General features: G+C 43.1%; 1 protein-coding gene across 1 annotated transcript; it reads left to right on the top strand.

Annotated features, from left to right (window-relative positions):
• The first annotated feature begins 19,000 nt into the window (after positions 1-19,000).
• CRYBA1 (crystallin beta A1) lies at positions 19,001-26,361 on the top strand. The gene is made up of 5 exons (XM_086359960.1): positions 19,001-19,754; positions 20,761-20,879; positions 22,222-22,363; positions 24,168-24,310; positions 24,750-26,361. Exons 1-5 carry the CDS (start codon positions 19,710-19,712, stop codon positions 24,895-24,897), a joined length of 597 nt encoding a protein of 198 aa, XP_086216086.1. The 5' UTR covers positions 19,001-19,709; the 3' UTR covers positions 24,898-26,361.
• The last annotated feature ends 49 nt before the right edge of the window (positions 26,362-26,410 follow it).

Genomic DNA, 26,410 nt, shown 5'->3' with positions numbered 1-26,410 from the left:
GTCGCATGCCACAGTGATGATCAAAGATCACATGTGATGTAAATAAGACCTGGCACAGCCAAATAAATAGTATTTTTCAAAACCACATCTTCTCTAAAAACAAAACAAACAAACAAAAATGACCAAATAGAAACTCTAGAAATAAAAAACATGTAGAGATTTCAGTTTTTTAAACAGAATCTAGTAGAGAGTCGGACAATTAACTAGATCCTGCTATAGACTGAATTAATGAATGGAAGACAAAGATGAGGAAGTTGTTCAGGATGTGGTACAGAGAGATAAGGAGACAGAAAATAAGAAAGAGGAAGTATACATGGTATATAGGATGAGAGGGCTTCCCTGGTCGCTCAGACGGTCAAGAATCTGCCTGCAATGCAGGAGACCCAGGTCTCAGTCCCTGGATCTGGAAGATCCTCAGAGAAGGGAATGGGTACTCTCTCCAGTATTCTTGATTGGAGAATCCCATACACAGAGGAGCCTGGTGGACTATGGTCCACAGGGTTGCAAAAGAATTGGACACGACTTAGCAACTAACACACTATACTACTATAGGATGAGAAGTTCCAGACAGGAGTTCAGAGAGAGGAAGATAAAGGTAGCAGAAAAGAGAGGAAGCACACTAACAGGTAACAATGGGAAGTTTTCAGAACTGAAGGAGAGGTGAGTTTGCCAATTGAAGAAGCACAAAATGTAATTTTTTTTAAAGTCCATATCCAGCACCTCCAATGGAATTGCAGAGCATTAAAGAAACTCCAGTACTTTGGCCATCTCATGCGAAGAGTTGACTCATTGGAAAAGACTCTGATGCTGGGAGGGATTGGGGGCAGGAGGAAAAGGGGACAACAGAGGATGAGATGGGTGGATGTCATCACCGACTCGATGAACGTGAGTTTGTTTTTTTCATTATTATTTTATTTATTTATTTATTTATTTTACTTTACAATATTGTATTGGTTTTGCCATACATCAACATGCATGAATGTGAGTTTGAGTGAACTCCGGGAGTTGATGATGGACAGGGAGGCCTGGCGTGCTGCAATTCGTGGGGTTGCAAAGAGTCGGACACAACTGAGCGACTGAAATGAACTGAACTGAACTGAACTGAAAGATAAACAGAATATCTTAAAGGCTACTAAAGATAAAAGATAACAGATTACCTACATAGGAACACTAATCAGAAGGACAGTGGATTTCCCATCATTGCTGAAGTTTCCAGAAGACAATGACATAATATTATCAAACTGCTCAGGGGAAATAACTGTCAATCAAAATTTTATACTTACATATAAAGTAAGGGTGAAATAATTTGTTTTCAGACTTATAAAGATTAAGAGAGTTTATTATTTTAATAAATTTACTGAAAGAACTATTAAAGAATTACTATGGTAACAAGGAAGACAAATCCAGAAGAAAGGACTGAAATGCAAGAAGGAATGATAAAATATTAATTGGTAAATCTTTTTTTGTTTGTTTGTTTGTTTTTAATTGGTAAATCTAAGTAAGTGTTTTTTAAAAGTGAATAAAATAAAGGACCAAACAATAACATACAATATAGGAATAGAAAGTTCAGAATTAAGATCTTTATCTTGTTCAGAAGCATAGAGAAACTGGACACATTTAAGACTATGTAATTGCTAAAATGAAAGAGACTGTACACTTTTCAAGCCAGTGGAGGAAAAAAAAGGTCATTGACAGAGTCATAAGGCAGGAGTGAAGGGAGAAAAGCACAGAAAATCACAATTTTTTAAAAAAGACACAAAGTAAGACTGTAAATTGCAGTAAAGACCCAGATGCTTGGGAAGAATGAGGGCATGAGGAGAAAGGGACAACAGAGGATGAGATGGTTGGATGGCATCAACGACTCAATGGACATGAGTTTGAGCAAACTCCAGGGGACTGTGAAGGACACGGAAGCCTGACATGCTGCAGTCCATGGGGTCACAAACAGTGTGACACAACTGAGCAACTGAACAACAAATTCACACTGTGGAATATTATATAGTCCATAAAGTGAGTGAATGTATCAGCAAGGACAGATTCCAAAAATATAATGTTGAAGGAAGAAAAGGATTTGCAGAATTTATATGTGTAATTTATATTTATATGTATATAATTTACATGTACATTATGTATTTAGTTTTGCAAAACGTAGAAAATTATACACAAATATTTTTATATATACTTATTTTTGCAAAACAAAAATTATACACATATATCCTTATAAGTATGTACTGCTGCTGCTGCTGCTGCTAAGTCGCTTCAGTCGTGTCCGACTCTGTGCTAGAAATATACAAACATAGATGGGAAACATCCATACTAACTTCAGAATAGTGGTTGGTTCTGAGAAAGGATTGAAGGGAATAAGACGGGCAGGGGGTGAGTACAAAGGAATCTTTGATTTTATCTGTAAGGTTTATTTTTTTAAAAAGATCTGAAGTAAATATGTCCAAATGTTAACCTCGTTAATTCTGGCTGTAAGGCATGAGGTTTAGAGGTTGAAGGCGGCTGGGAAAGTTCTTTCTTACTTTAGAAAGTCACAGGAAGCCACTCTCTCTCTTCTGATGGATGTGAACAATGAAACACACAGCCCCGAATGCTACTGGAAAACATCCAATTCGTGAAAGCAATCAGGCTTACAATGAAGCCAACACTGAAGTCAGTAAAACAAAGATGGAAAAAACCCAGGTTATTGCAACATCACTGGGTCAATCAAGCCTGAAGCTTACCTTACTGCATTATTGTCTGTGAAACGAACTAAATAATTTTCTTATTATCTAAGCCAGTTTGCGTTAGGTTTTCTATTACTTACAGCCAAACTTATAATAACTGATACAATGGGGATGGAGAAGTGGAGACGTCTAAAACTATTAAGGAGGTAGAATTAGCAATATTCAGCCAAAGTTTAGATGGGATGGTTAGAAACAGAGAGGAGTCAAGATCGATCCTGATTTCTAGCTTGGATAACTTAATGGTGACATCATCTCTGAGGCAGCCAAAGTCAGAGGAAGACCAAGTTGGGGAGCAGGAGTGACAGTGGAGATCATCTGAGCAGTTCGGCTATGTTGGGTTTCAAACAGAGGAGTCTGTTTGAAGCTTTCTAACTAGACGTGCCCAGGAGGAAGCTGAATACACAAAACTGGACTTGAATGGTGAATAGTGTCTCCCCAAAATTTCATGTCCATCTGGAACCTCAGAACAGGACCTTATATGGGAGTAGGGTCATTGCAGATGAAATTAGGCAAACTTAGATGAGATCATACTGGATTAGTGAAGTGAAAGTCATTCAGTCATGTACGACTCTTTGCGACCCCATGGACTATAGCCTGCCAGACTCCTCTATCCACAGAATTCTCCAGGCAAGAATACTGGAGTGGGCTGCCATTCCCTTCTCCAGGGGATCTTTCCAACCCAGGGATTGAACCCAGGTCTCCTGAATTGCAGGCAGATTTTTTACTGGATTAGAGTGGGCCCTAAATCCAATGACGGTGTCCTTATCAGAAATCAGAAATGCGAAGACACAGAGAACCACCTGGGGAGAACAGCATGTGAAGATAATGGCAGAGACCAGAGTGATAAACCCACAAGCCGAGGAAGGCTAAGAATTGCCAGCAATTCCAGGAGCTACGAAAGGACTTCCCTGGTGGCTCAGACGGTAAAGTGTCTTGCTTACAATGCAGGAGACCGGGGTTTGATCCCTGGGTTGGGCAGATCCTCTGGAGAAGGAAATGGCAACCCACTCCAGTACTCTTACCTGGAAAATCCCATGGATGGAGAAGCGTGGTGGGCTACAGTCCATAAGAGTTAGACACAACTGAATGACTTCACTTGCCAGGAGCTACGAGAGCGGCATGGGGACAGTTTCTGCCTAAGAACCTCCAGAAGGAACTGACCATGCTGACACCATGAGTAAAATGTGTAGCCAAAGGAACTGTCAGAAAATAAATTTCTGTTGCTTTAAGCCAAGTTTGTGGTTATTTGTATAGTAGCCCTAGGAAATGAATACAAAGAGAGATGTCTGAATTTGAAATTTACCTTTGAGAGTTATCAGCATAAAGTAAGTGGTTGTTGAGGTCTTGGGAGTAGATAAGATTATCTGAGGAGAGTCTAGAATGAGAAGAGAAAGGAGGCCAAGAACAGACTCAGGAAAACTGACATGGAAGGAGCAGGAAGAGGAAAAGGAATAGATGAAGAAGATTGAAGAGGAGCAGCAGAGAGGTCACTTGGACGGAGGTCAAAGGAAGAGAGTGTTTGTGAAGAAGGACATGTTCAATGGGCCAAATATCATAGAGAAAAAAAAAAGGGTCAGTTGGGTGTGGCAATATGGAAATCACTGGTCTTCTGGGGCAGAACAGTCTTGGAAGAAAGGCAAGGACAGAAATAAGACTGCTGTTTTTGAAGCCTGAGAGGGAGGTGAGGAAGTTGAAATAGTTACTAAATCTTTTAAGGCCTGTGGTTATAAAGGCAGAGGGAGTGGGTGATGACCAGAAGGGGAAGCAGAGGCTGGGGGAGGGGGTAGATTGGGGTTTTGTTTTTGAAATGAGGGAGGCTTATGCATGTTTACAGGCTGAGGAAAAAGTCAGTTGGAGAGAGATTAAAAACTACAGGAACATGACACAGAAACCAAAAAACAGAAACACAAACTCCCTCCCTGATGAAACTAGAGACATATGTAACTTCCAAGCAGATCTTCAAAACAAAAATCAAGGACTTCCCTGGTGGTCCAGTGGCTAAGACTCTGTGCTCCCAATGCAGGGGGCCTGGGTTCAATCCCTGGTCAGGGAACTAGAGCCCACATGCTGCAACTTAGAGTTCACATGCCACAGCTAAAGATCCCACGTGCCACAGCTCTGACTTGTTTCGGCCAAATAAACAAATATTTAAAAACAAATAAACAAAACAAAAAGTGAACAAGGGTCCCTTAAGGAGTGTAACTCACCAGTCCCTGTGTTCGGGCTGTGCACAATGACCCAAAGAGTGCAGTATGACATCCAGAAAGGGAAGCCAACCCAAGCAAAACATCACTGGTTTTTAACAATCGCCAACAACAACAAAAAAAAGCTGACTGACCACCCTTTGCCATATAATGAAATCTACAGTTGACAGTCTCTGTCCAGCCATCCCCTTGTAGCTCAGTTGGTAAAGAATTTACCTGCAGTGCAGAAGGCCCGGGTTTGATCCCTAGGTTGGGAAGATACCCTGGAGAAGGAAATGGCAACCCACTCCAGTATCCTTGCCTGGAAAATCTCATGGACAGAGGAGCCTGGTGGGCTGCAGTCCACGGGGTCGCAAAGAGTCGGGCACGACTGAGCGACTAACACTTACTTACCCAGCCATCCAGAATTTCCAATAAGTTTTACTCAGTCTGCTTTTTCTTTCATAAGGATGGAATCTACAGATCATGACACATTTGGGAAATGTCTCCAACATAAAATAATAATAATAATAAACAGAAGTAAAGGAATCTGAAGCGAGTGAAGATTATGTAGGGAGAGGAAGAAAACTTCAAAGAAGCAAACACACCCTCAGAGAGATAAAAGAAAATGCTGTGTCTCTGGAATAAGAACAGGATGCTTTAAAAATGAAACAATCAGAGGAAACAAAACTGGACTCTTGGACATTAAAAATGGGATCGTTAAAATAACAAATTTAGCAAAAAGTTTGTGGCAGACAGAATAACAGCCCTCCAAAGATGTCTACACAGCTTATGAAGATGATCATACCTGACAAAGGGCCTTTGCCGATATGATTAAGGAGTTTGAGATGGGAGAGATTATGGTGGGTTATATGGCTTAATGGGATCTTCCCTGGTGGCTCAGACAGTAAAGCGTCTGCCTACAATGCCTACCATGTGGGAGACCGGGGTTCAATCCCTCAGTCGGGAAGATCTCCTGGAGAAGGAAATGGCACCCCACTCCAGTACTCTTGCCTGGAAAATCCCATGAATCGTGGAACCTGGTAGGCTACAGTGCGTGGGGTCACAAAGAGTCAGACACGACTGAGCGACTTCACTTCAGTTCACTTCTTCATCTGGCTTCATAATTACAAGGTCCTTCTGACAGATGCAGTTGGGAAGACCAGAGTCAGAGACAGATTCAAAGATGCTATGCTATTGGCTTTGAAGTTGAAGGAAGGGGCCATTGGCCAAGAAATGCAGGAAGCCAGCCTCTAGAAGCTGGAAAAGGCAAAGAAACAGATCCTCCCCAAGAGCCTCCAGAAAGAATATAGTCCTGCCTCCAGAAGTGGAAGTCACTGTGTTTGTGGTAGTAATTCGCGATAGTAGCAACAGGACACTAATACAGAATTAAAAGCTAAAATCAAGGAAATCTCAGGCTTCCCTGGTGGTTCAGTGGTTTAGAATTGGCCTTGCAAATGCAGGGGACACCGTTTTGATCCCTGGTCTAGGAAGAGCCACCTGCTGAGGGACAACAAAGCCCGTGCTACTGAGTTCACGCTCTGGAGCCCACTCATTCGACTGTTGAGCCCACAGTGCCGGAACTACTGAAGCCTGTGCAGCTAGAGGCCCTGCTCCACAACAAGAGAAGGGCACCACAACCGGAGAGCACCCCTGCTCACTGCAACTAGAAAGCCTACACACAGCAACAAAGACCCAGCAGTCAAAAATAAATATATATTTTTTTAATCAAGGAAATCTCTCAAATGTCAGAACAGAAAGACAAAGAGATGTAAAAAACTAGAGTATCAGTTCAGGAGGTCCAACATTCCAACAATAAAAGTTGCAGAGAAAGAAACATATTAAAAAGAGGTGAGAAAATGATCAAAGAAACAATATAAGAACATTTCAGAGAATTGAAGGACATACTTTTGAAAGAGGCTACTAAATGCCCAGAGAAATAAAGAAAGATTTTTACAAAAGCACAGCCTCAGGAAATTCAGATCACTGGGAATTTTTCCTTTAAAATAAGCTTTTAGAAAGAAAAAAACTCTTATACAAAGGATCAAGAATCAAAGTGATATTATATGTCTCAACAGCAACATTGCACACAGAAGGCAATGGGGAGCTGCCTTCCCAGTTCGTAGGTACTAGCAACTCTATACCCAGCAAACCATCAATCAAATGTGACCACACCAAAATACATTTTTAGATATTTTGACCTTAAAAAAATGATGTCCATTTGCCACTTCTTAGGACACTATTGCAGAATATGTTTTACTAACATAAAAAGGTAAATTATGAATGAGGATACAGATTCAACCCTGGAGCACTGCCAAGGGAGTTTCTAGGATGTCAGCCAAGAGAGGTCTCTGGACAATACCTATGCAGCAGCATAGACGGAAACTTCTTTGGTCTGGAGCAAGAAAACAGAGGCATCCAGATGGAAGTCTCCAAGGAGAAAAATGGAGCCGATAGATGCTGATGGGTTGCCTATATAGCAGATTGTGTTAAGAGGCATTTCATGAATATTCATGAAAGGCTCTTAATACAATAGAAATACAATTATTAAATAATTTTACTAATAAAATTGTTAATAAAATAATTTAAAATACTAACAATAACATATTAATAAAATATAAAATAATTATTAATAAATATTATAAGTAAATAATATTTATAACAAATAATAACATATTAATAAAATTCATGAATATTGTATTAAGGGGTCTTTCCTGATGGCTCAGATGGTAAAGAATCTGCCTGTGATGCAGGAGACCAGGGTTTGATCCCTGGGCCGGGAAGATGCCTTGGAGAAGGGAATGGCAACCCACTCCAGTATTCTTGCCTGGAGAATTCCATGGACAGAGGAGCCTGGCGGGCTACAGTCTATGGGGTTGCAGAGAGTCAGTGATTAACACTTTCATTCTCACTTTTCATGAAGACGCAGAAAAATTGAACACACGACAAAACTAGGAAATGTTTAACTCCAGGGAAAGCAAAACATGGTTCAAGAAAGAGGACATTATCATGCATTACTTGGACCAGTAGTAAATAATATTTACAAAGTCGTAGAAGCTGATACAATGATTATGGATTTAAGCAAAATTTGTAATAGATCTACAGAAGGGTGGGAAGGGCAAGAGAGCTAAAATTCCATCTGCCAAATAAGAAATCAGCATGTTAAAAAAAAAAGAAATCAGCATGTAATGTCTAAAATCAAGGAATACCGAAGGAAAAGCTAAAAGAGTTGAAAATGGTAACTTATGAGAAGCAGGGCTGCTGAAATAGTTTGTAAAATATCTATAGTTAGTTTGTAAATACTATCACACATAGTTTGTAAAAACTATCTATTGTGCATATTTTAAAAATATATGACTTAAGCCACATATACTTTTATAATAAAATGTAGAAATTATCTTTTTAAATACTAGAGAGAGTATTTTAAATATTTATTTCAATATTTACAATGTTTTTAATATTTACTTATGTATGTATTTTGGCAGCATCAGGTCTTAGCTGTGGCATGCAGGATCTAGTTCCCTGACCAGGGATGGAACCCAGGCCCCCAGCATTGGGAACGTGCAGTCTTAGCTATTGAATCACCAGGGAAGTCCTCAAGAGAGGGCTAATGAGTTAAACAAAGTTCCTAAGAGGACAGAATGGTATGTTACCCAGGACAGGAAGTGGTAAACATCTGGGACAGGAGGTGAAGAGGTAGATGTGGAAATAGTGTTGCAGGTATGGTAGGTTCCAGGGGCAGGAAGTTGAGGAAATCCATGTCTGATGAAACAGGATGTAAGGTCTCCTGCTGGGAGTAAAGGGAGCCCAGGTGGGTGAGCAGTGTGGAGAGCAGTGAAGTAACACAGCACGTCACAGGATGTGAAAATGGGCATTAAAGTGGTAGGTATTAGAAATCAAAACGAGTTATGCAGCAGAACACTATGTTGCATAAAATTTCAAAGGAGGTGTTTGAGAACTGATTTGACGGCTCTTAACCTTTCCTTCTGATGTTGAGGTTATCAAGTTGGAGAAATGTGAGACCGACTGTGGAGAGAGTTTTTCTGGGACATTGTGCTGGGAACCCCACCAACCTTCAGGGCAGGAGTGAAAGAGCTTCAGGTGAAGGCTCCAAGGGCTCCACTTAGAAAACTGGTTATGTGTCCCTGTAGTGAGAAATCTAAAGGTCAGAAGTTGGGCTGGGCAATTGCTGAGGAATGAAGCAAAGTGAGGAGCCTAAGCAACAATCAGCCTGCATTCCGAAATTTGCTGAGGCAAAGCACGTATGAGTGTTTCCCATGTAGGTCTGGGTTTCTGAGGTGGGTCATGCCTCAGAAGGAACTGGAATGGGGCTGGAGCAGATTTAGTCCAGCAGAATTCCAAGGATGGAGGGGTCCTCCACAGAGTAAAAGTAGAGGTGAACCATCAGGTGCCTTGGGGCTGTAAAAGGAATAGCCAGAGCGGAGAGGCACAGACCTGGGTCAAGGTTACTATAGGTGGGACTCTCCCAAGAACCAGGAAGTGCCCAGGAGACAGGCAGCTGTAAGAGTTGCTGGGCATAGAGTGTGAAGCCATCTTATCACAGAACCATTGAGTAAGAAATGTCCTGCTCTCCTTTCTCTCCTATTCCCTCCAATCTTTGAAGGATCAGAAGTCAGTGAGTAAGCAGGAAAGAGAAAAAAGAGTGCCCTTCACCTGGGTGCAGGCTTTCTGCCTAATCCAGGTCCTATCTGAGGTAGCAGGGAGGAGACTTACCTTCAAATGGAGATTGACATTTTGATGATGGATTGAACATTCTCGTTTTAAATTGAGACTGTCTTTTATTTTTCAAAGTACCATCCAACTTTTTAATTACCTAAAAATGGCCACAAAAAGTCATCGGACTGCCCAGGTTTATATCCAAGGCAAGGGAAAGAAATTAGCCACAATGGAAAAACATAACGACGCAGAGGAAATGAAATAAATTTGCTTTTATGGCTACTCACCATGAGTCATACCTGTTTAAACAAATGAAGGGCGAGGGATTCCTGTAAACAGCATGCTAAAGAATATAGATTTTGGAACCAAAGAGAATTGAGTTTGAGATCTGGTTCTGCCACTTCCCAGCATTGTGACCTTGGGTAAGTAACATAGGCTTTCTGAGTCTCAGGTTTCTACTGCAAAATGAGGTTAATTAAAGCAGATCTCTCAGGCTTCCCTGGTGGCTCAGATGGGAGACACAGCAGACATGGGTTCAATCCCTAGGTTGGGAATATCCCCTGGAGGAGGAAATGGCAACCCACTCCAGTATTCTTGACAGGAGAATTTCATGGACAGAGGAGCCTGGTGGGCTATAGTCCATGGAGTCAGAAAGAGTCGAACACGACTGAGCAACTAACACACAAACATATCTCTCAGGGTTACTTGGGAGGATTAAATAACATTTGGGAAAATACTTTAAAACATCCAGATTTCCTCCCATTCTCCATTTTATCAAAGGATGGTTGTAGGACGGTTGGTGGGACAGGGTATGCCAGGAAAATGATCATGAGAATGGTGACTTTTTTTTCACACTGTCTTCTCCAAAGGAAAAAAGAGAAGCGGATTGGCTGAGGAGTATCACAGGGGGCTCCAGATAGAGGTGGAAGGAGACTGGTGTTGGCAAATAAAATGCAGGACATCCCGTTCAGTTTGAATTTCACATAAGTATAGTGAAAGTGAAAGTCACTCAGCTGTGTCCTACTCTTAGTGACCCCCTGGAATAGTCCATGGAATTCTCCAGGCCAGAATACTGGAGTGGGTAGCCATTCCCTTCTCCAGAAGATCTTCCCAACTCAGGGATCGAACCCAGGTTTCCCACATTGTAGGCGGATTCTTTACCAGCTGAGTCACCAGGGAAGCCCATTTCAGATAAACAACAGGTAAGAGTCCCTTGGACTGCAAGGAGATCCAACCAGTCCATCCTAAAGGAGATCAGTCCTGGGTGTTCATTGAAAGGACTGATGTTGAAACTGAAATTCCAATACTTTGGCCACCTGATGTAAAGAGCTGACTCATTTGAAAAGACCCTGATGCTGGGAAAGATTGAGGGCAGGAGGAGAAGGGGATGACAGAGGATGAGATGGCTGGATGGCATCACCGACTCAATGGACATGGGTTTGGGTGGACTCCAGGAGTTGGTGATGGACAGGGAGGCCTGGCGTGCTGTGGTTCATGGGGTCACAAGAGTTGGACACGACTGAACTGAACTGAACTGAATGTTTTAGCATAAAAGATGTTGTGGGGCTTCCCTAGTGGCCCAGTGGTTAAGACTCTGCACTGAACACAGAGGGTGTGGGTTCGATCCCTGGTCAGGAAACTAAGATTCCACATGCTGGGTGGTGAGGCCAAAATATAGACAACAAAAACAACACAAAAAATGTTTGGGACCTATTTATACTTCGAAATAGTAATCATTTATCTGGAATTCAAATTTACCTGGGTGTCCTATATCTTTATTTGCTGAACCTGGCTGCTCTAAATGAAACAGACTTCCCTAGAGGTCTAGTGGTTGAGACACCATGCTTCCACTGCAGGGGCCACGGGTTCAATCCCTGGTTGGGGAACTAAGAGAGAGAGAGAATTGAGCTACTTGGTTGTGTTTGAGTGGGCTGAGTGCCTTGCAATAGGATACCTGTTTTTCTCTTGTTATTGGTGCCTATTTTTCTAATAGCTTCACAGGGTTCCACTGAGAGGAAATTACTTTAAGCTTCAGTACTGAGAAAGTTTTTCCAATAGTCATGTACAGATGTGAGAGCTGGACCATAAAGAAGGCTGAGCACTGAAGAACTGATGCTTTTGAATTGTGCTGGAGAAGACTCTTGAGAATCCCTTGGGCTGCAAAGAGATCAAACCAGTCAATCCTAAAGGAAATCAATCCTGAATATTCATTGGAAGGACTGATGCTGAAGCTGAAACTCCAATACTTTGGCCACCTGATGCGAAGAGCTGACTCATTGGATAGACCCTGATTCTGGAAAGATTGAAGGCAAAAGGACAAGGGGCCGACAGAAGATTTGAGCAAACTCCAGGAGAAAGTGGAAGACAGAAGCCTGGCGTGCTGCAGTCATGAGGTTGCAAAAGAGTCGGAAACGACTTAGCAACTGCACAACAACTGAGAAATTCAGTAAGATTGAGTGGAATTGAGATGTCCTCCAGCTAGTTAAACACAGAAGAAGCAGGCTAGGAGCCTGACCCCTTAGGACAGCAGCAGTCCCTCGCAGGCAGGCAGGCAGGCAAGCATCCATTTTTGCCTGGAAGCAGAGGGATGGATGAATGCAGAGAGAGCTCAGAAAGATCTGGAGGCTTGAGATGCCTCCCAAATTCTCTCCCAGTATTCAAGCCTTCTCAGGCCCAGCCAGGTCCTGGCTCTCCTACTTGTTGAAAGGTGTAGCAAGGACTAGGGCAAAAAAGATCCCCCAGGAGCAGCCCCTCATGGGGGAGGTAGGTGCTGGCTGAACGCTGACTGGGCCCTTTGCTTTGTACTCAGCCTGCTTATTCCCAAACAACAGAAGTGCTGCTCAGCCGCCTGGTCAGCCCCATTATGCTCTTGCCAGAAAGTGCTGAGTCCAGGGGCCACCCTGGCCCCATGACCTCACCCCTCCCGCCCTGGGCCTCATCCTGTGAGGCTCCCTGGGCCCAGAGGCAAGGCCAGGGGATCCAAGCCATTCATAAAGTTCTACTGAGCCTCTATCATGCCTGGCACATAGCCCTAGTGTCGAGAAATTCAAGGTTCAAATCAACCACATTACATTTGGGGGTGGTCTCATTCTCCTTAATGTCTGGTGTGTATGTGTGTTCAGTCGCTAAGTCGTGTCTGACTCTTTGAGACCCTTTGCACTGTAGCCCGCCAGGCTCTTCTGTCCATGGGATCTCCGGGCAAGAATACTGGAGAGGGTTGCCAATTCCTCCTCCAGGGCATCTTCCCAACCCAGGGATCGAACCCACATCTCTTGCGTCTCCTACGTTGGCAGGCAGACTCTTTACCACTGTGCCACCTGGGAAGTCCCTTAATGTCTTTTATCACCTCCAAATCTTAAAGCCCATCCCACTGGGCAGACAGTTACCCCACCTGTTCATGCAATGAGTGTGTGGACTTAGAACAGATTTCACAATCCATGTCCGCCATAGATCAACAGTGTACAGAAAATATGACAGAAAAGTGAAAATGTTAGTCGCTCACTTGTGTCCATCTCTTTATGACCTCATGGACTGTAGTCCAACAGGCTCCTTTGTCCATGGAATTCTCAGGCAAGAATACTGGAGTGGATCGCCATTCCCTTCTCCAGGGGATCTTCCCAACCCAGGGATCGAACCCAGGTCTCCAGCATTAATTACAGGGAGATTCTTTACTGTCTGAGCCACCAGGTGCTGTTAAGATGAAATAGAGAAAAATATTGGGGAAAAAAATGAACAAAGTGGTCTTTTCCAAATTCAAAGAAAAAAACTTTGTTTTTGGGCCATGCCTCGCAGTTTGCAGGATCTTAGCTCCCCAACCAGGGACCCAGGCCACGGCAGTAAAATCACAGAGTCCCAACCAGCCCCACTGGCTGTCCAGAAATTCCCCAAAGGAAATATTTTTTACCTGATAAATATCTCTAAAATCTTTGCTGCTTGCTCCCACTAATCTCTGTGAGTATCTGGCACAAGATTCTATCTGATTTGGAACAATCAATAATATAGTTACCATTTATTGATGGCACTGGGTCCCATCACTGCCCTAAATGCCTTCATTTCCCTTCATCTGACAGCAATGGGTCAGGTAAGTATTATAATCTGACTTAATGTCAGAGAGGCAGGGTTGCCCAGAGGAAAGACTACAGCTTTTGGAGCAGATAGACATACATTCAAGACCCTGTTGAGTTCCCTGGCCCAGAACTTGGCTCCTCAGAACCTCAATTAACTCATCAGTAAAATGGGTATCATAATGACCTACTTCATGGGGTTGTCGTGAGGATAAAGGAGGCAGTGTCTGGTTCACAGTAAATGCTTCATAAGTTGTAGTTATTGTTATTAAAGATGAAGAGGAGAGACCCAAGCTCAGTTTAGGAGAAAGGGATACAAGCTGGTTTGCTCCCTTCATTCCCACTCTTGGAGTGGCTCTGCCCTGACTTTCCTGGAAGGAGATGGCGGAGGTAATTGGAGCTTGGAGGCCATAACCATCAGAGGGCTAGGGAAGCAGCAGCTTCAGACAATGTCAGAGGGGGTATCCTATAGAACTTGGTTAAAAACCATATTCAGATGTTATTTGCAAAGTATGGTGGTAGCCCTGGAGGTGGGTGATCCTTCTCTGGCTTCCTTGAACTTAGGATAATTGAGGAAAACAGATAGAGGACAGGCTGGGGATACTTATAACTCTAGGAAAATTGGATGGATATTTGTAAATTGTTTGCACAGTGACCCTCATCATCCCCCTCACAATATTTTTGTTCATGTATTTGGACTTTTCAATCAAACGTAAATGCTCCATTTTTCTTCAAAAATTAAAAACTGGCTAAAAAAAATTGATTCCATCAGTCTTCATGGTTCTAACACTTCAATAGGGTGTTCAGTTCAGTTCATTTGCTCAGTCGTGTCTGATTCTTTGAGACCCCATGAACTGCAGCACGCCAGGCCTCCCTGTCCATCACCAACTCCCGGAGTCCACCCAAACCCACGTCCATCAAGTCGGTGATGCCATCCAGCCATCTCATCCTCTGTCGTCCCTTTCTCCTCCTGCCATCAATCTTTCCCAGCATCAGGGTCTTTTCAAACGAGTCAGCTCTTCGCATCAGGTGGCCAAAGTATTGGAGTTTCAGCTTCAACATCAGTCCTTCCAATGAACACCAAGGACTGATCTCCTTTAGGATGGACTGGTTGGATCTCCTTGCAGTCTAAGGGACTCTCAAGAATCTTCTCCAACACCACAGTTTAAGAGCATCAATTCTTCTGCACTCAGCTTTCTTTATAGTCTAACTCTCACATCCATACATGACCACAGGAAAAACCATAGCCTTGACTAGACGGACCTTTGTTGGCAAAGTAATGTCTCTGCTTTTGAATACGCTATCTAGGTTGGTCATAACTTTCCTTCCAAGGAGTAAGTGTCTTTTAATTTCATGACTGCAATCACCATCTGCAGTAATTTTGGAGCCAAAAAAATAAAGTCTGATACTGTTTCCACTGTTTCCCCATCTATTTGCCATGAAGTGATGGGACTGGATGCCATGATCTTAGTTTTCTGAAATGTTGAACTTTAAGCTAACTTTTTCACTCTCCTCTTTCACTTTCATCAAGAGGCTCTTCTTCACTTTCTGCCATAAGGGTGGTGTCATCTGCATATCTGAGGTTATTGATATTTTTCCTGGCAATCTTGATTCCAGCTTGTGCTTCCTCCAGCCCAGCATTTCTCATGATGTACTCTGCTTATAAGTTAAATAAGCAGGGTGACACTATACAGCCTTGACGTACTCCTTTTCCTATTTGGAACCAGTCTATTGTTCCATGTCCAGTTCTAACTGTTGCTTCCTGACCTGCATATAGGTTTCTCAAGAGGCAGGTCAGGTGGTCTGGTATTCCCATCTCTTTCAGAATTTTCCACAGTTTATTGTGATCCACACAGTTCAAAGGCTTTGGCATAGTCAATAAAGCAGAAATAGATGTTTTTCTGGAACTCTCTTGCTTTTTCCATGATCCAGCGAATGTTGGCAATTTGATCTCTGGTTCCTCTGCCTTTTCTAAAACCAGCTTGAACATCTGGAAGTTCACGGTTCACGTATTGCTGAAGCCTGTCTTGGAGAATTTTAAGCATTACTTTACTAGCATGTAAGATGAGTGCAATTGTGCAGTAGTTTGAGCATTCTTTGGCATTGCTTTTCTTTGGGATTGGAATGAAAACTGACCTTTTCCAGTCCTGTGGCCACTGCTGTGTTTTCCAAATTTGCTGGCATATTGAGTGCAGCACTTTCACAGCATCGTCTTTCTTTATGGTTCTAACACTTCAATAGGGTGTAAAGCTCCCAAATGGAGATGCTGAGAGTATATGAAGCACAAGGACAACACAAGCATGTCAGTTGTGGCTAGAACTGGTAAGGACTGTATGTCAGTTTCATCTCTGCCTGCAGAGTCACATAACCCTGTCATTGGATGTCATTCATTCATTCATTTATTCAGAACATATTTATTGAGCCAAGACTTTTGTTCAAGGCTGAAGATGCAACAGTGAACAAGACAGAGCTCTTACCCTCATAAAGGATGGTGTGTAGAGGAAGAAGCAGATAATTAAGCAATCAGTTTCTTTGTTTTCAAAAATAGCCTTGTTTCTATAGAAAATATGTCCACATTGTTCAAAACTTGAAAAATACAAAAAAGTATATTATGAAAGGTTTTATCCTATATCCAAGCCCCAAGTTGTGTCTCGTTTCTGTCCTTGCAGCCCAGTATTTCTGGTTTCTACAGCAGTTTCCAAGCGTGCAATAATTCCACACAATTCAAGCCCCTGTTGAGTTCTTGAATAATTGATTATTGAAACCCATGCAATAATCAGTAAGTACAGGGTGCCATGAGAGCACTTGATGGGGGTACCTAAGCCAGTCCAGGGGTTAAGGAAAGAAAAAAAGAATGAATGAATGAATGAACAAGTAAGTGTTTCCCTAAGATCCTCAACTCTGAGGAGGAAGCAAAGGGAAGTTGAGGAAGAACCTCCAGCCATGAACAGCTGGTGCCTTGAGCCCTTGCACAGCCACCAGCCAGCCAGTACCTGCTACGATACTCAAGGCCACTCTGTCCTTTGCCAGCCACTGATCCAGATGCCACCAGTTAGTCACGCGGCAGAAACATCCTAGGGTGGCACATTGTGTTAGCGTCAGACCTGTCCACTGGGAATGTTCTGTTAAATCTGCAAATGGATTTTTGGTTCTGAGAAAAGAGGGGTCAGACAAACCCAAGTCACAGGCTGGAGAGATTCACAGAGGGATTAAGAGAACTTTACTAGGAAGAGTTCCTTCCTCTTTGCAAGCTGCTGAGATTTTTTATAGTATCCATCACCAGAAAGAGAGTAGGGTGATACGTAATAATAAGCCTACAATGTGTCAGGCAGATAGTCTCCTTTTTTTGGAGGGAGGGGGGCGGTGTTGAAAGAAGGCTGAATGACTTGCCTGGTCACCCACCCAGGGGGTTTAGGATTGGAACTCACATCCGCCAGGCTCAGAGCTCTCCTCACCCATGGCATCTTCCTGCTCCTCGCAGCAGCTACGAGGCCTGAACAAGACACCCTCCCCTCCTTCTGGGCAGGCCCTCCAATTACCCCACACTACTCTCACCAGGAGCCCTGAACTTCCAGGGAGCAATCATTTTACCTGTTAGTGTATCTTGGGTTTGAGTGACTGCTAAGGGCCGAAACCAGTATATCAATATTAAAACAAACACCAAAAAAAAAAAAAAAAAAAAAACTTTTTGGCTCCAAATTTTAAAAAGAAAATTGCAAAATTAAAATGAATAAATATTAATATAGCACAGCTATAGGGAACTTCATGTCTACTAGGTGACTACATAATTGAATTCAACTCTTACATAGTTATATCGGGTTGGGCAAAAGCTTCATCTGGGTTTTTCTGTACCATCTTATGGAAAAACTCAAAATTTTTTTTCAACCCAATACATATAAATATGACATAATAAAGATTTCTGAGCACACAGTGAGCTATTTTCTTTTTTTTTTTTTGTGAACCACTTGTTAAAAAATAGAGTTCAGAATCATCATAATCCTTAATTTTTAAACATCGACAACAAATGTATACCCCGTATGGGAAGGGAGGTGCATTTTGATGTGTTGATATGACACGAGGTCTTAGGAAGGTCCTGGGGTGGCGAGAGGAACCTGGAGAAGAGCGGAGGACAAGAACTCATGCAGACCTGTCCTCACATCCCATCTGCTCTGAGAGCAAGTCCACAGCAGCAGGGCCCGCACTGACAGCCTGGCCCATAGCAGCGGGGCCTCCCTGGATTTCTGTATCCCAGGTTTAAACAAAGCCCTGGGGGATGCCCGCCCAGCAGGCTGAGCCACCAAAGCTCCGGGATCAGGGGGAACAAAAGCCAAGGGAAAGCAGAGTGCTGACAGGGCCAGAGGCCGCTGGCCGCAGGGCTATAAAAAGCGGGAGCCACCGAGGAAGCGGCACCAGATGGAGACCCAGACTGTGCAGCAGGAGCTGGGTGAGTAAGGCCCCAAGGGGTGCTCTGGCCTTTCCTTTCCTCCCCCTGCCCAGGACTGGGGCCCCATCTTCCTGCCTTGTGGTCAGAGCCTCTCAGGATGGCTGGAGAAGATTGGGGAACTCTGGGGGGAAGCAGACTTCTCTTGCCACCCCAAAGGAGTCACTTACATGACCATAACCACTGCCCTAGCCACCATGGCCGGGAGGGGACTTGGGAGCCCCAGAAATGACAGGCTTCTAAGGCACAGAGGGAAATTGGGGAGGGGGCAGAGGTAGAAAATGCTTGTTCAGAGCTTCAGAATGGAAAGATACATCACAGAGTTTACATGCATTCGTCTCTGGGCCAATACCAGTCAGAGGGAAAAGCCATGAATGGCTGTTTTGAATTAAGAAAATTGATGCATATGTGTCTGCCTTTCTTCCCTCTCTCCTTGTCCCCTCCTCACTGTCCTTCCTTCCTTTACTCTTCCTATCATCTTTTCTGTCTACCTTGCCTCTATGAGCCTCAATATCCTCATCTGTAAAATGGGGATAATGACAGGGCTTACTCATAGGTTCATTGTGAAGATTAAATGTATTCAGGCAGGTAACACATAAAGAATAAGACCTGGCACAGAGTGAGCCATGGTTGTGTGTGTGTTAGTTGTTCAGTCGTGTCCAACTCTTTGGGACCCCAAGGACTATAGTCCACTGGGCTCCTCTGGCCATGGAATTTTCCAGGCAAGAATACTGGAGTGGTAACCATTCCCTTCTCCAGGGGATCTTCCCGACCCAGAGATCAAACCCAAGTCTCCTGCATGGCACATGGATTCTTTACCATCTGAGCCACCAGGGAAACCCTGAGCCATGGTTAAGTGTTAGCTATTATTATCATCCTCTTTTCTTCCTCACTTTCCTTCAATAAGTCTTTCGATGCCACCTGTCCCACTCCTCCAACCCTCACCATCCCAACATGGGTTCAGTGTGGTCCTCCATCAATCACTCTGGAGACCCAGTCCCTGCTCCTGAGATGTTCACCCAGGACATATTTAATAGGAACACGGATCAGTGCTGTGATGAGTGCTGGGAAGGAGGAAAGAAAGCAAGTTGCCATAGGCTGGGGAAAGCAGCAAAGTCTCGGGAAGCAAGATCGAGGCTGGGTAGGTCTAGAAGACAGAGAGGCAGGGAGGGGATGGGAGCATGGCCGTGGACAGCTGGCCAGTTTGAGGGCTAGGCAGAGCCAGATAAGAGTGAGACCACGCCTTGGTGATATGAGGGGTCTGGACCAGGTGGCTGCCAAAGGGTTTATATTGGGGTATGTGAGAATGAGGCAAGGCTATAGTGGGTGGCTGGGGGCAGGCAAGTGAGTGAGAGCCATGTTTATTAAGTGGTCCTGGTATCTGTGCAGTGCTTTATCTGCATCATTGCTTCTCATCCTTATAATACCTCTGCACATTGAAGTTTTACTGATGCAAAACGACTGAGGCTCAGCTAGTGAGAGGCAGAGTCTGCACCAAAGTCTGTTTATTGGACTTCAAGCCTCTTTTACTTTCACCCGTGCCCCTCATCCCTCACCCCAGAGGCCATGACACTGGTGTGTGTTCTGTCTTCCAGAATCCCTTCCAACCACCAAGATGGCTCAAACTAACCCCATGCCGGGGTCTGTGGGGCCATGGAAGGTAAGCCCGTCTCCATCACGTGGAAAAATTGAGGAATCCATCAGGGCAGGGGGTGTGATACAACCTCAGAGTAGGACCCAGAGCTATGCTTTTCCATGGGACAGTGACCAGCCAGTAAAACATCAGTTTGTAAAGGAAGGGTCCAGCCAAAGTCTAGATGCTGTCTCAGGAAGGCTCTCTCAGGATGCTCCCATTTGGACAGAAGGATGATCCTGGAAACCCTTGTTGGGTGGGAGATGTTATCTAGTTTTCTAGGTCAACTCTCCTCCTGCTAAAGTTATCTTAAAATAGAGCAGCCCAAGTGGATTATGATGTGGAGAAACTGAGGGCCCAGAAATGAGGAGAGACTTGCCATCGGATCCCAAATCAATGATTGGATCATGGTCTCCTTCTGACCCCAACTTGAGGCTGACTGTAACCACTGCTTGAAGTGGCTGATCCTCAGCCACTGTTTCCCTCAGTACCCTTAACCTCCTCAGTGGATCAACTCTAAGTCTGGTTCACAGTTTTGGGAGCTGTCCTCTAGCCAGGTTCAAGAGTCAATTTCTAGTTCAGGGTATGATAGGGGTTTATCACAACTCTCGCTTTACACATTAGGTTTCTATAGCAGGTATGGCTGAATAAGCTAAAAGTTAATTCAGAGGGAGCCCTTGGAGCTTCCAGAATCCTGGCTTTTGGGCCACACTTATGCAGAAAGCATGTTGGAATGAGTCCACAAATCCTTGGTTATGTCCACAGGGCCAGCTATCATGCCCAGTAGACGATTACTATTAGAAACCTGGCCCCACACCTCATCCCTATGGGCCTGTGAACACTTCCAACCAGTGATATTACTTCAAACCCCTTCTTACCCTGTCTACACTGGAAGAGACCTCATCAGGCCTCCTGGGCTACAGCTAGTGATGAAAAACACTGGGTCAGACATGGGTTAAGATGTTGGCCTGGGCCTCTGTTCTTCCTGATGGACCACATTCTAGCTCTATTCTCCCATTTAATCCCATTTCAGATTACCATCTATGACCAGGAGAACTTCCAGGGCAAGAGAATGGAATTCACCAGCTCCTGCCCAAATGTCTCTGAGCGCAATTTTGACAACGTCCGGTCTCTCAAGGTGGAATGTGGCGCGTGAGTATCAACCTCAGCAGAATCTCAGGCCTCCTATTTCTGATCCCTTCATACATGGAACCATAAAGATGGAGATCAGAGAAGAAAGATCTTCCCCCAGACTCTAATCATTTCTGGGAGAGAAGCATCCATACCTAAGTAATCTCAAAAAAAATTTTACATGTGCAATTCAGTAACTCAAAGCTAGAAGGAACATGAGATTCTTCATGGCTTGGAATTGGATCTGGGGGAGATTAAAGAAATACACATCATGGAGTGAGGGAGTGAACATTACCAGTTCTGTGCTTCTGGAGCCCGTAGGCTTCTGCCTGGGGTTCTCTCAAAACAAGCCACAGGCCCCTTGAGTTTTTCTTGCCTACATAAAACAGAGACGAAACTATCAAGCTACAGCCTCTTCACAGCTAACTCCCTTTCTACATGTCCCAGAGCAGACACTGTGAGCTAATTTCTCTATATACAAAGGAACTCAACTCCAGAGAGTCATATTAGTTTCTAGCTAGTCTTTCAGGAGTTTCTTGGTGATGATTAGTTTCCTTGGCAAGGAAGACCCTCTCTTGCTTTGTTTTCCTGCTCTTGGCAGGTTAGTTGAGTCCTTGATCATCTGAAAACATTTCACTGCGCCTGAAAACACAAAGGCTAGGTCTAGGCAGAACTGGCTGTGTATGTAGATAGGCTTCTACAAGTTGCTCACCCCCAACTTAGAGCTCTTCAACCCTCAAAGTGAAATACTTTAAGGTGTCATCAGTAACTAAGACCTGGTTGAAAAAGGTCAATTTGAGCTGTTTTAATAAATAAGGCAAAATAAATCAATCAGGCATATAGAGGTCTGCAGGAGAAAGAACCCATGAAGTGATAAGGAAACAAGAGATTTAAGTCATCCATATGCTGCTTATTCATCTCTTTGCTTCCTTAGAAAGAAGCCAATAGGTTTGGCTGGAGCCAATGCCATAGTCTGGGGTCACAAAGAGACGGACACGACCGAGTGACTGAACTGAACTGAATGCCCTAGTCACTAGATCTTGAACCTGGAGCTCTAAGTAGAGAATATAGCACCTTGAGGAGAAAGGAAATATAATTTCAGAATGACATTGCCAGTACTCATTACTCAAGCCAGTGAAGTAGACCTCTTCAGTAGACAATCCCAAAACAAATATATTTACAAACCCACACAGTGCAGCTGCCAGCTCATTCCCCACCTCTTGTGATAAATGTATGACTTTGTATGGCTCTGTCGGAACTGGCTATTTCACCCACTGTTACCATCTAAAACAAAGATGCTTTCTCCCTGCGGCCATGTAAGCTCTGGACACCATGAACAAACACCATTACTTGTCTTTGGCAGCTGGGTTGGTTATGAGCATACCAGCTTCTGTGGGCAACAGTTTGTCCTGGAGAGAGGAGAGTACCCTCGCTGGGATGCCTGGAGCGGGAGTAATGCCTATCACATTGAGCGCCTCATGTCCTTCCGCCCCATCTGTTCAGCTGTGAGTCCTTGAGATTTTCATTTCTGTGCGTGTGGGGGATGGATAAGAGAGGGTGCATATGGACTGACTTATTTCCCATCAGTTGGTCATGCTGAAATGTGGTAGGAAGAAGATAAAAGTATAAAGAGAAAAACACAAGTCTGCCATTTTATTTTTTTCTCTCCTAGATATTTTCATTAAGCCAAAAGGGTGGGCCTTCCTGGGCTTCCCTGGGGGCTCAGTCAGTAAAGAATTCGCCTGTCAACGCAGGCCCTGTGTTGGGAAGATCCTCTGGAGAAGGAAATGGCAGCCCATTCCAGGGTTCCTGCCTGGGAAAATCCCATGGACAGAGGAGCCTGGTGGGCTACATGGAGTCACATGGAGTCACAAAGAGCTGGATACAACTTAGCGACTAAACAACCAAGGGCCTTCTTAGAGGTGGCAGGAAGCAGATATTCAGATCTTCAAAAGTGCAGTAGGATAATTAGAGCACTTGGCATGTAGTAAATCCTTGAACAGTTAAATTTCAATCTATATACTACTTTACCTAGAAACAGGGAAAAGGTGAAGTAACCCTTTAGTATGCGGGATGACTGAAGAAATAGGCAAGACTTCCAGTACCTCTTATCTTTGATTCGTAACTTTGTTTCTAACACTAAAGTGAAGTCGCTCAGTCGTGTCTGACTCTTTGCCACCCCATGGACTATAGTCTACCAGGCTGCTCCATCCATGGGATTTTCCAGGCAAGAATACTGGAGTGGGTTGCCATTTCTTTCTCCAGATGTTCCCAACCCAGGGATTGAACCCGGGTCTCCCGCATTGTAGGCAGACGCTTTACGGTCTGAGCCACCAGGGAAGTCATACACTAAGCATTACTCAATTATGCATCAGAATGGGACGCTTCTCCTCTGTGGAGAACTCAAGCACAAGCAGGGTGTTCTTCAGGGGTGTGCTGAAAAATGATCCCTATATTGGGAATAAGGCTGGGCTGAAACCTTTTCAAATACTCATCTGTATCATGTGATTTTTCTCATGATTTTAGTTAACGATCTCATCTTAAAGTCCTACCAAAATCCAAGCAGTGGAGATGCTAAACAGCTCTAGAACTAAAAAGTATTTCCCTATCTGGACGTGTTTTCATTTTAACTCCCGATTTCCGCCCCCCTCAAATGTATACTTTACACATAGTAAAATACACAAATTCTAACTGTATATTCTTATATGAGTTTTGAAAAATATCCATACCCACCTAATACCCTGATCAGATATACAATTCCATTGCCTCATAAAATTACCTGGTGTCCCTCTCCAACTGCTCCTTTCCACTATCACTAGGGCTAATTTTGCCTGTTTCTGAACTTCATAAAGGTCAGTCTCTGCCTTCTCAATGCTGTGTGTAGTCCTCATGTCCCCTACCAGACACGTTTTTTCCAATGCTGTGTGCGTGCACCCACCCCACCCCCAACACACACACAGACTTACATTTCCTCTCAACTTGTAGAACCTTTTCCACATTAGTATTAATCCTTGGTCGGCTGTCTCAACTATTTTTTTCCTGCTGTCATATTCTCTTTCACTGGTCTCTTGTGGTTCCAAACGATACCAGTTATTTGTACTTTTTTTTTTTGTACATTTTTAATGTCATAGTATTAAACTGGATTATACAGGATTACGGGTAGTTTTTAAAATCTCTGTATTGCATGAAGTATTTTTACATGCACTTTCTTCTATAAACCAGGGGCATTTTGAGTTTGACAAATGTGGTAAAGAATTATGACAAGCCTCAACACTGGTGCTAAACTGAAAAAAAACTTCTGTATTACAGAATCATAAGGAGTCTAAGATTACAATTTTTGAGAAAGAAAATTTCATTGGACGCCAATGGGAAATCTGTGATGACTACCCCTCCTTGCAAGCCATGGGTTGGCCCAACAACGAAGTTGGCTCCATGAAGATACAATGTGGAGCGTAAGTGCAAAAAACAGGGTTGGAGCACATTTCAAACTCTTGCAGTTGTAAACCTTATGAATATTAATGTATCAATGGTCGTGTATTATCTGAATTCACACATTGATGTCCCATTGGTATGACCGTCACATTCTAGCTATTAGAACTCTGAATCTCAAGTTTTTGGTACCACTATCATTAACCTCAGTTTTTTCTCCCCCAAACATTCCACTACCGAAGGACTTACGTTGACTACTCTCATACCTCTTTTCCACAACTTTCAGCTGGTTGTAGGCACCTGTTCATACATGCTGCCTGATAATATTTAGGATTGCTATTAATTTTTAAGCCTAAAAGCATTCCATACTATTGTGTTAGGGAAACCAGAGGCTTAGGTTTGGGGGATGTTTACCAGGTCTCTAACTAGTTTTAATAACTTGATATCCTCTGGGTTTTCCAGCTGGGTTTGCTACCAGTATCCTGGGTACCGTGGCTATCAGTATATCTTGGAATGTGACCATCATGGAGGAGACTACAAACACTGGAGAGAGTGGGGTTCTCATGCCCAGACTTCCCAGATTCAATCCATTCGCCGTATCCAACAGTAGTGGATTAAAAGCTCCAAGTAAGAATTCCTCAAGCATGAGACCTTCCTAAACAATCTAGAATAAAATATATGTTCTGCTGATATTGCTTCCAAATGTTAGCTGCTGAAATCCACAATAAATGTCATTAAAAAAAAAACCCCAACAACTTTGTAGACTGAATGCTTTATAGAAATCACATTTACATGGCTAAGAATCTTTAAAGACAAGCTTCCATAAAACCCCAAGTTCCCTTTGGTGTCCTTGCAAGTAAGTCATTACCACACCAAGGACGATGATCCTCTATTTCAAAAAACATTACAGCATATAACCCAAATCTATCAGTCTATATAGTGACAGACACACTTTTGGTAATTGTTTTTGCATCTTTTCTCTTTTTCTCCTTACTCCCATTCTAACACTGATGTTAGCACTGCTATTTTTTCACCTGTGACAGATCACTGCTAAACAAACTTAGGAAGCTTCTCAAATTGTCACACTGTTTAGCTCAATTTCGGCTTATTTCAACTGTAAGAACATAAGGCTCAGTGTCATGACAAAACACAGCATAGCTGTTCTCATAGAGGTGATTTTTCCATACATATGCAAATTCTAAGCACCTTAATAACCTGATTAGGAACTTATGACTATGCTATATTTAAGCCTTAAATTATTTGTACATTTGACCCATTTAAAAAATATTACCAATGTCACAATCTTACCTTAGTGCTCAGTACATTTTTTTGAATTAAAGCACACAAAAGATGATAACACAAACACCTTGGAAACTTTAAAATTTTTTATTCAACAATGTACACTTATTGTCTCTTAATTTGATCTACAAATTTCTCAAGTTTTTTTTTTTTCTGATAAAATAAGTCAATCTGGGTATGGATGTAGAGTGCTTGTAATTTATATTTTTGAAACACTGAACATGAAGTAAGACATCAATAAAGGAAGATCATCACGTAACTGACACTTCCTCAGAATCCATGACATCAAAAACAGCTATGGCAAATACCTAAGCATTTAGCAAAAGAGGAAATCTCTGGCCACTGCTCTTATATCTAGAAAAGGCCTATCTTTTTGACTGGGCAAAACAAACACTGAAAGGACATTTTTTAAATTGGGAGACAGAAGGGAAAAATCCTCTCACATAATTATAGCCCACTAATTGTCCCTTCCCCCAGATTAAGAGGTAACAGCTCCTAAGTGCTAACGCACACAAGACACAGAAATTACTTCGCTCCTCCAATACATTCCAAGACTGAACATGTGAACTCCTGACAGATGCTGAGGAGTAGCCATAACCATCAAAGATGATGCTATACTCCTGCATTCATGCCTTTTAAGGCCATGCATTATGGGCCACCTTTTGCATTCTGACTAGTAGACTTCATTTTTAACTGTCACTTCCAGGGAAGACACAGAAGGGCGGGCTTGCTGTGTTTTCAGTCAACAACATACATTAAGAGCACACTTGATGATAGAGAAGGTAATCCTCTTCTATACATAGGAAAAACATAAAACGGAAATA

This window comes from Bos grunniens, chromosome 19, assembly GCF_055505025.1.
Source record: "Bos grunniens cultivar Pamir isolate PY7600 chromosome 19, Bosgru_T2T1.0, whole genome shotgun sequence".
NCBI lineage: Eukaryota > Metazoa > Chordata > Mammalia > Artiodactyla > Bovidae > Bos > Bos grunniens.
Note: the sequence above shows the minus strand (reverse complement) of the source record. Positions and strands in the feature narration are given on the sequence as shown.

Excerpts from the sequence above, each read along its gene's own strand:
- CRYBA1 (XM_086359960.1), top strand. The coding sequence starts at position 19,710 with ATGGCTCAAACTAACCCCATGCCGGGGTCTGTGGGGCCATGGAAG. Across the intron at positions 20,880-22,221 it reads CTCAAGGTGGAATGTGGCGC|CTGGGTTGGTTATGAGCATA; the intron begins GTGAGTATCAAC and ends TGTCTTTGGCAG. Across the intron at positions 24,311-24,749 it reads ATGAAGATACAATGTGGAGC|CTGGGTTTGCTACCAGTATC; the intron begins GTAAGTGCAAAA and ends TGGGTTTTCCAG.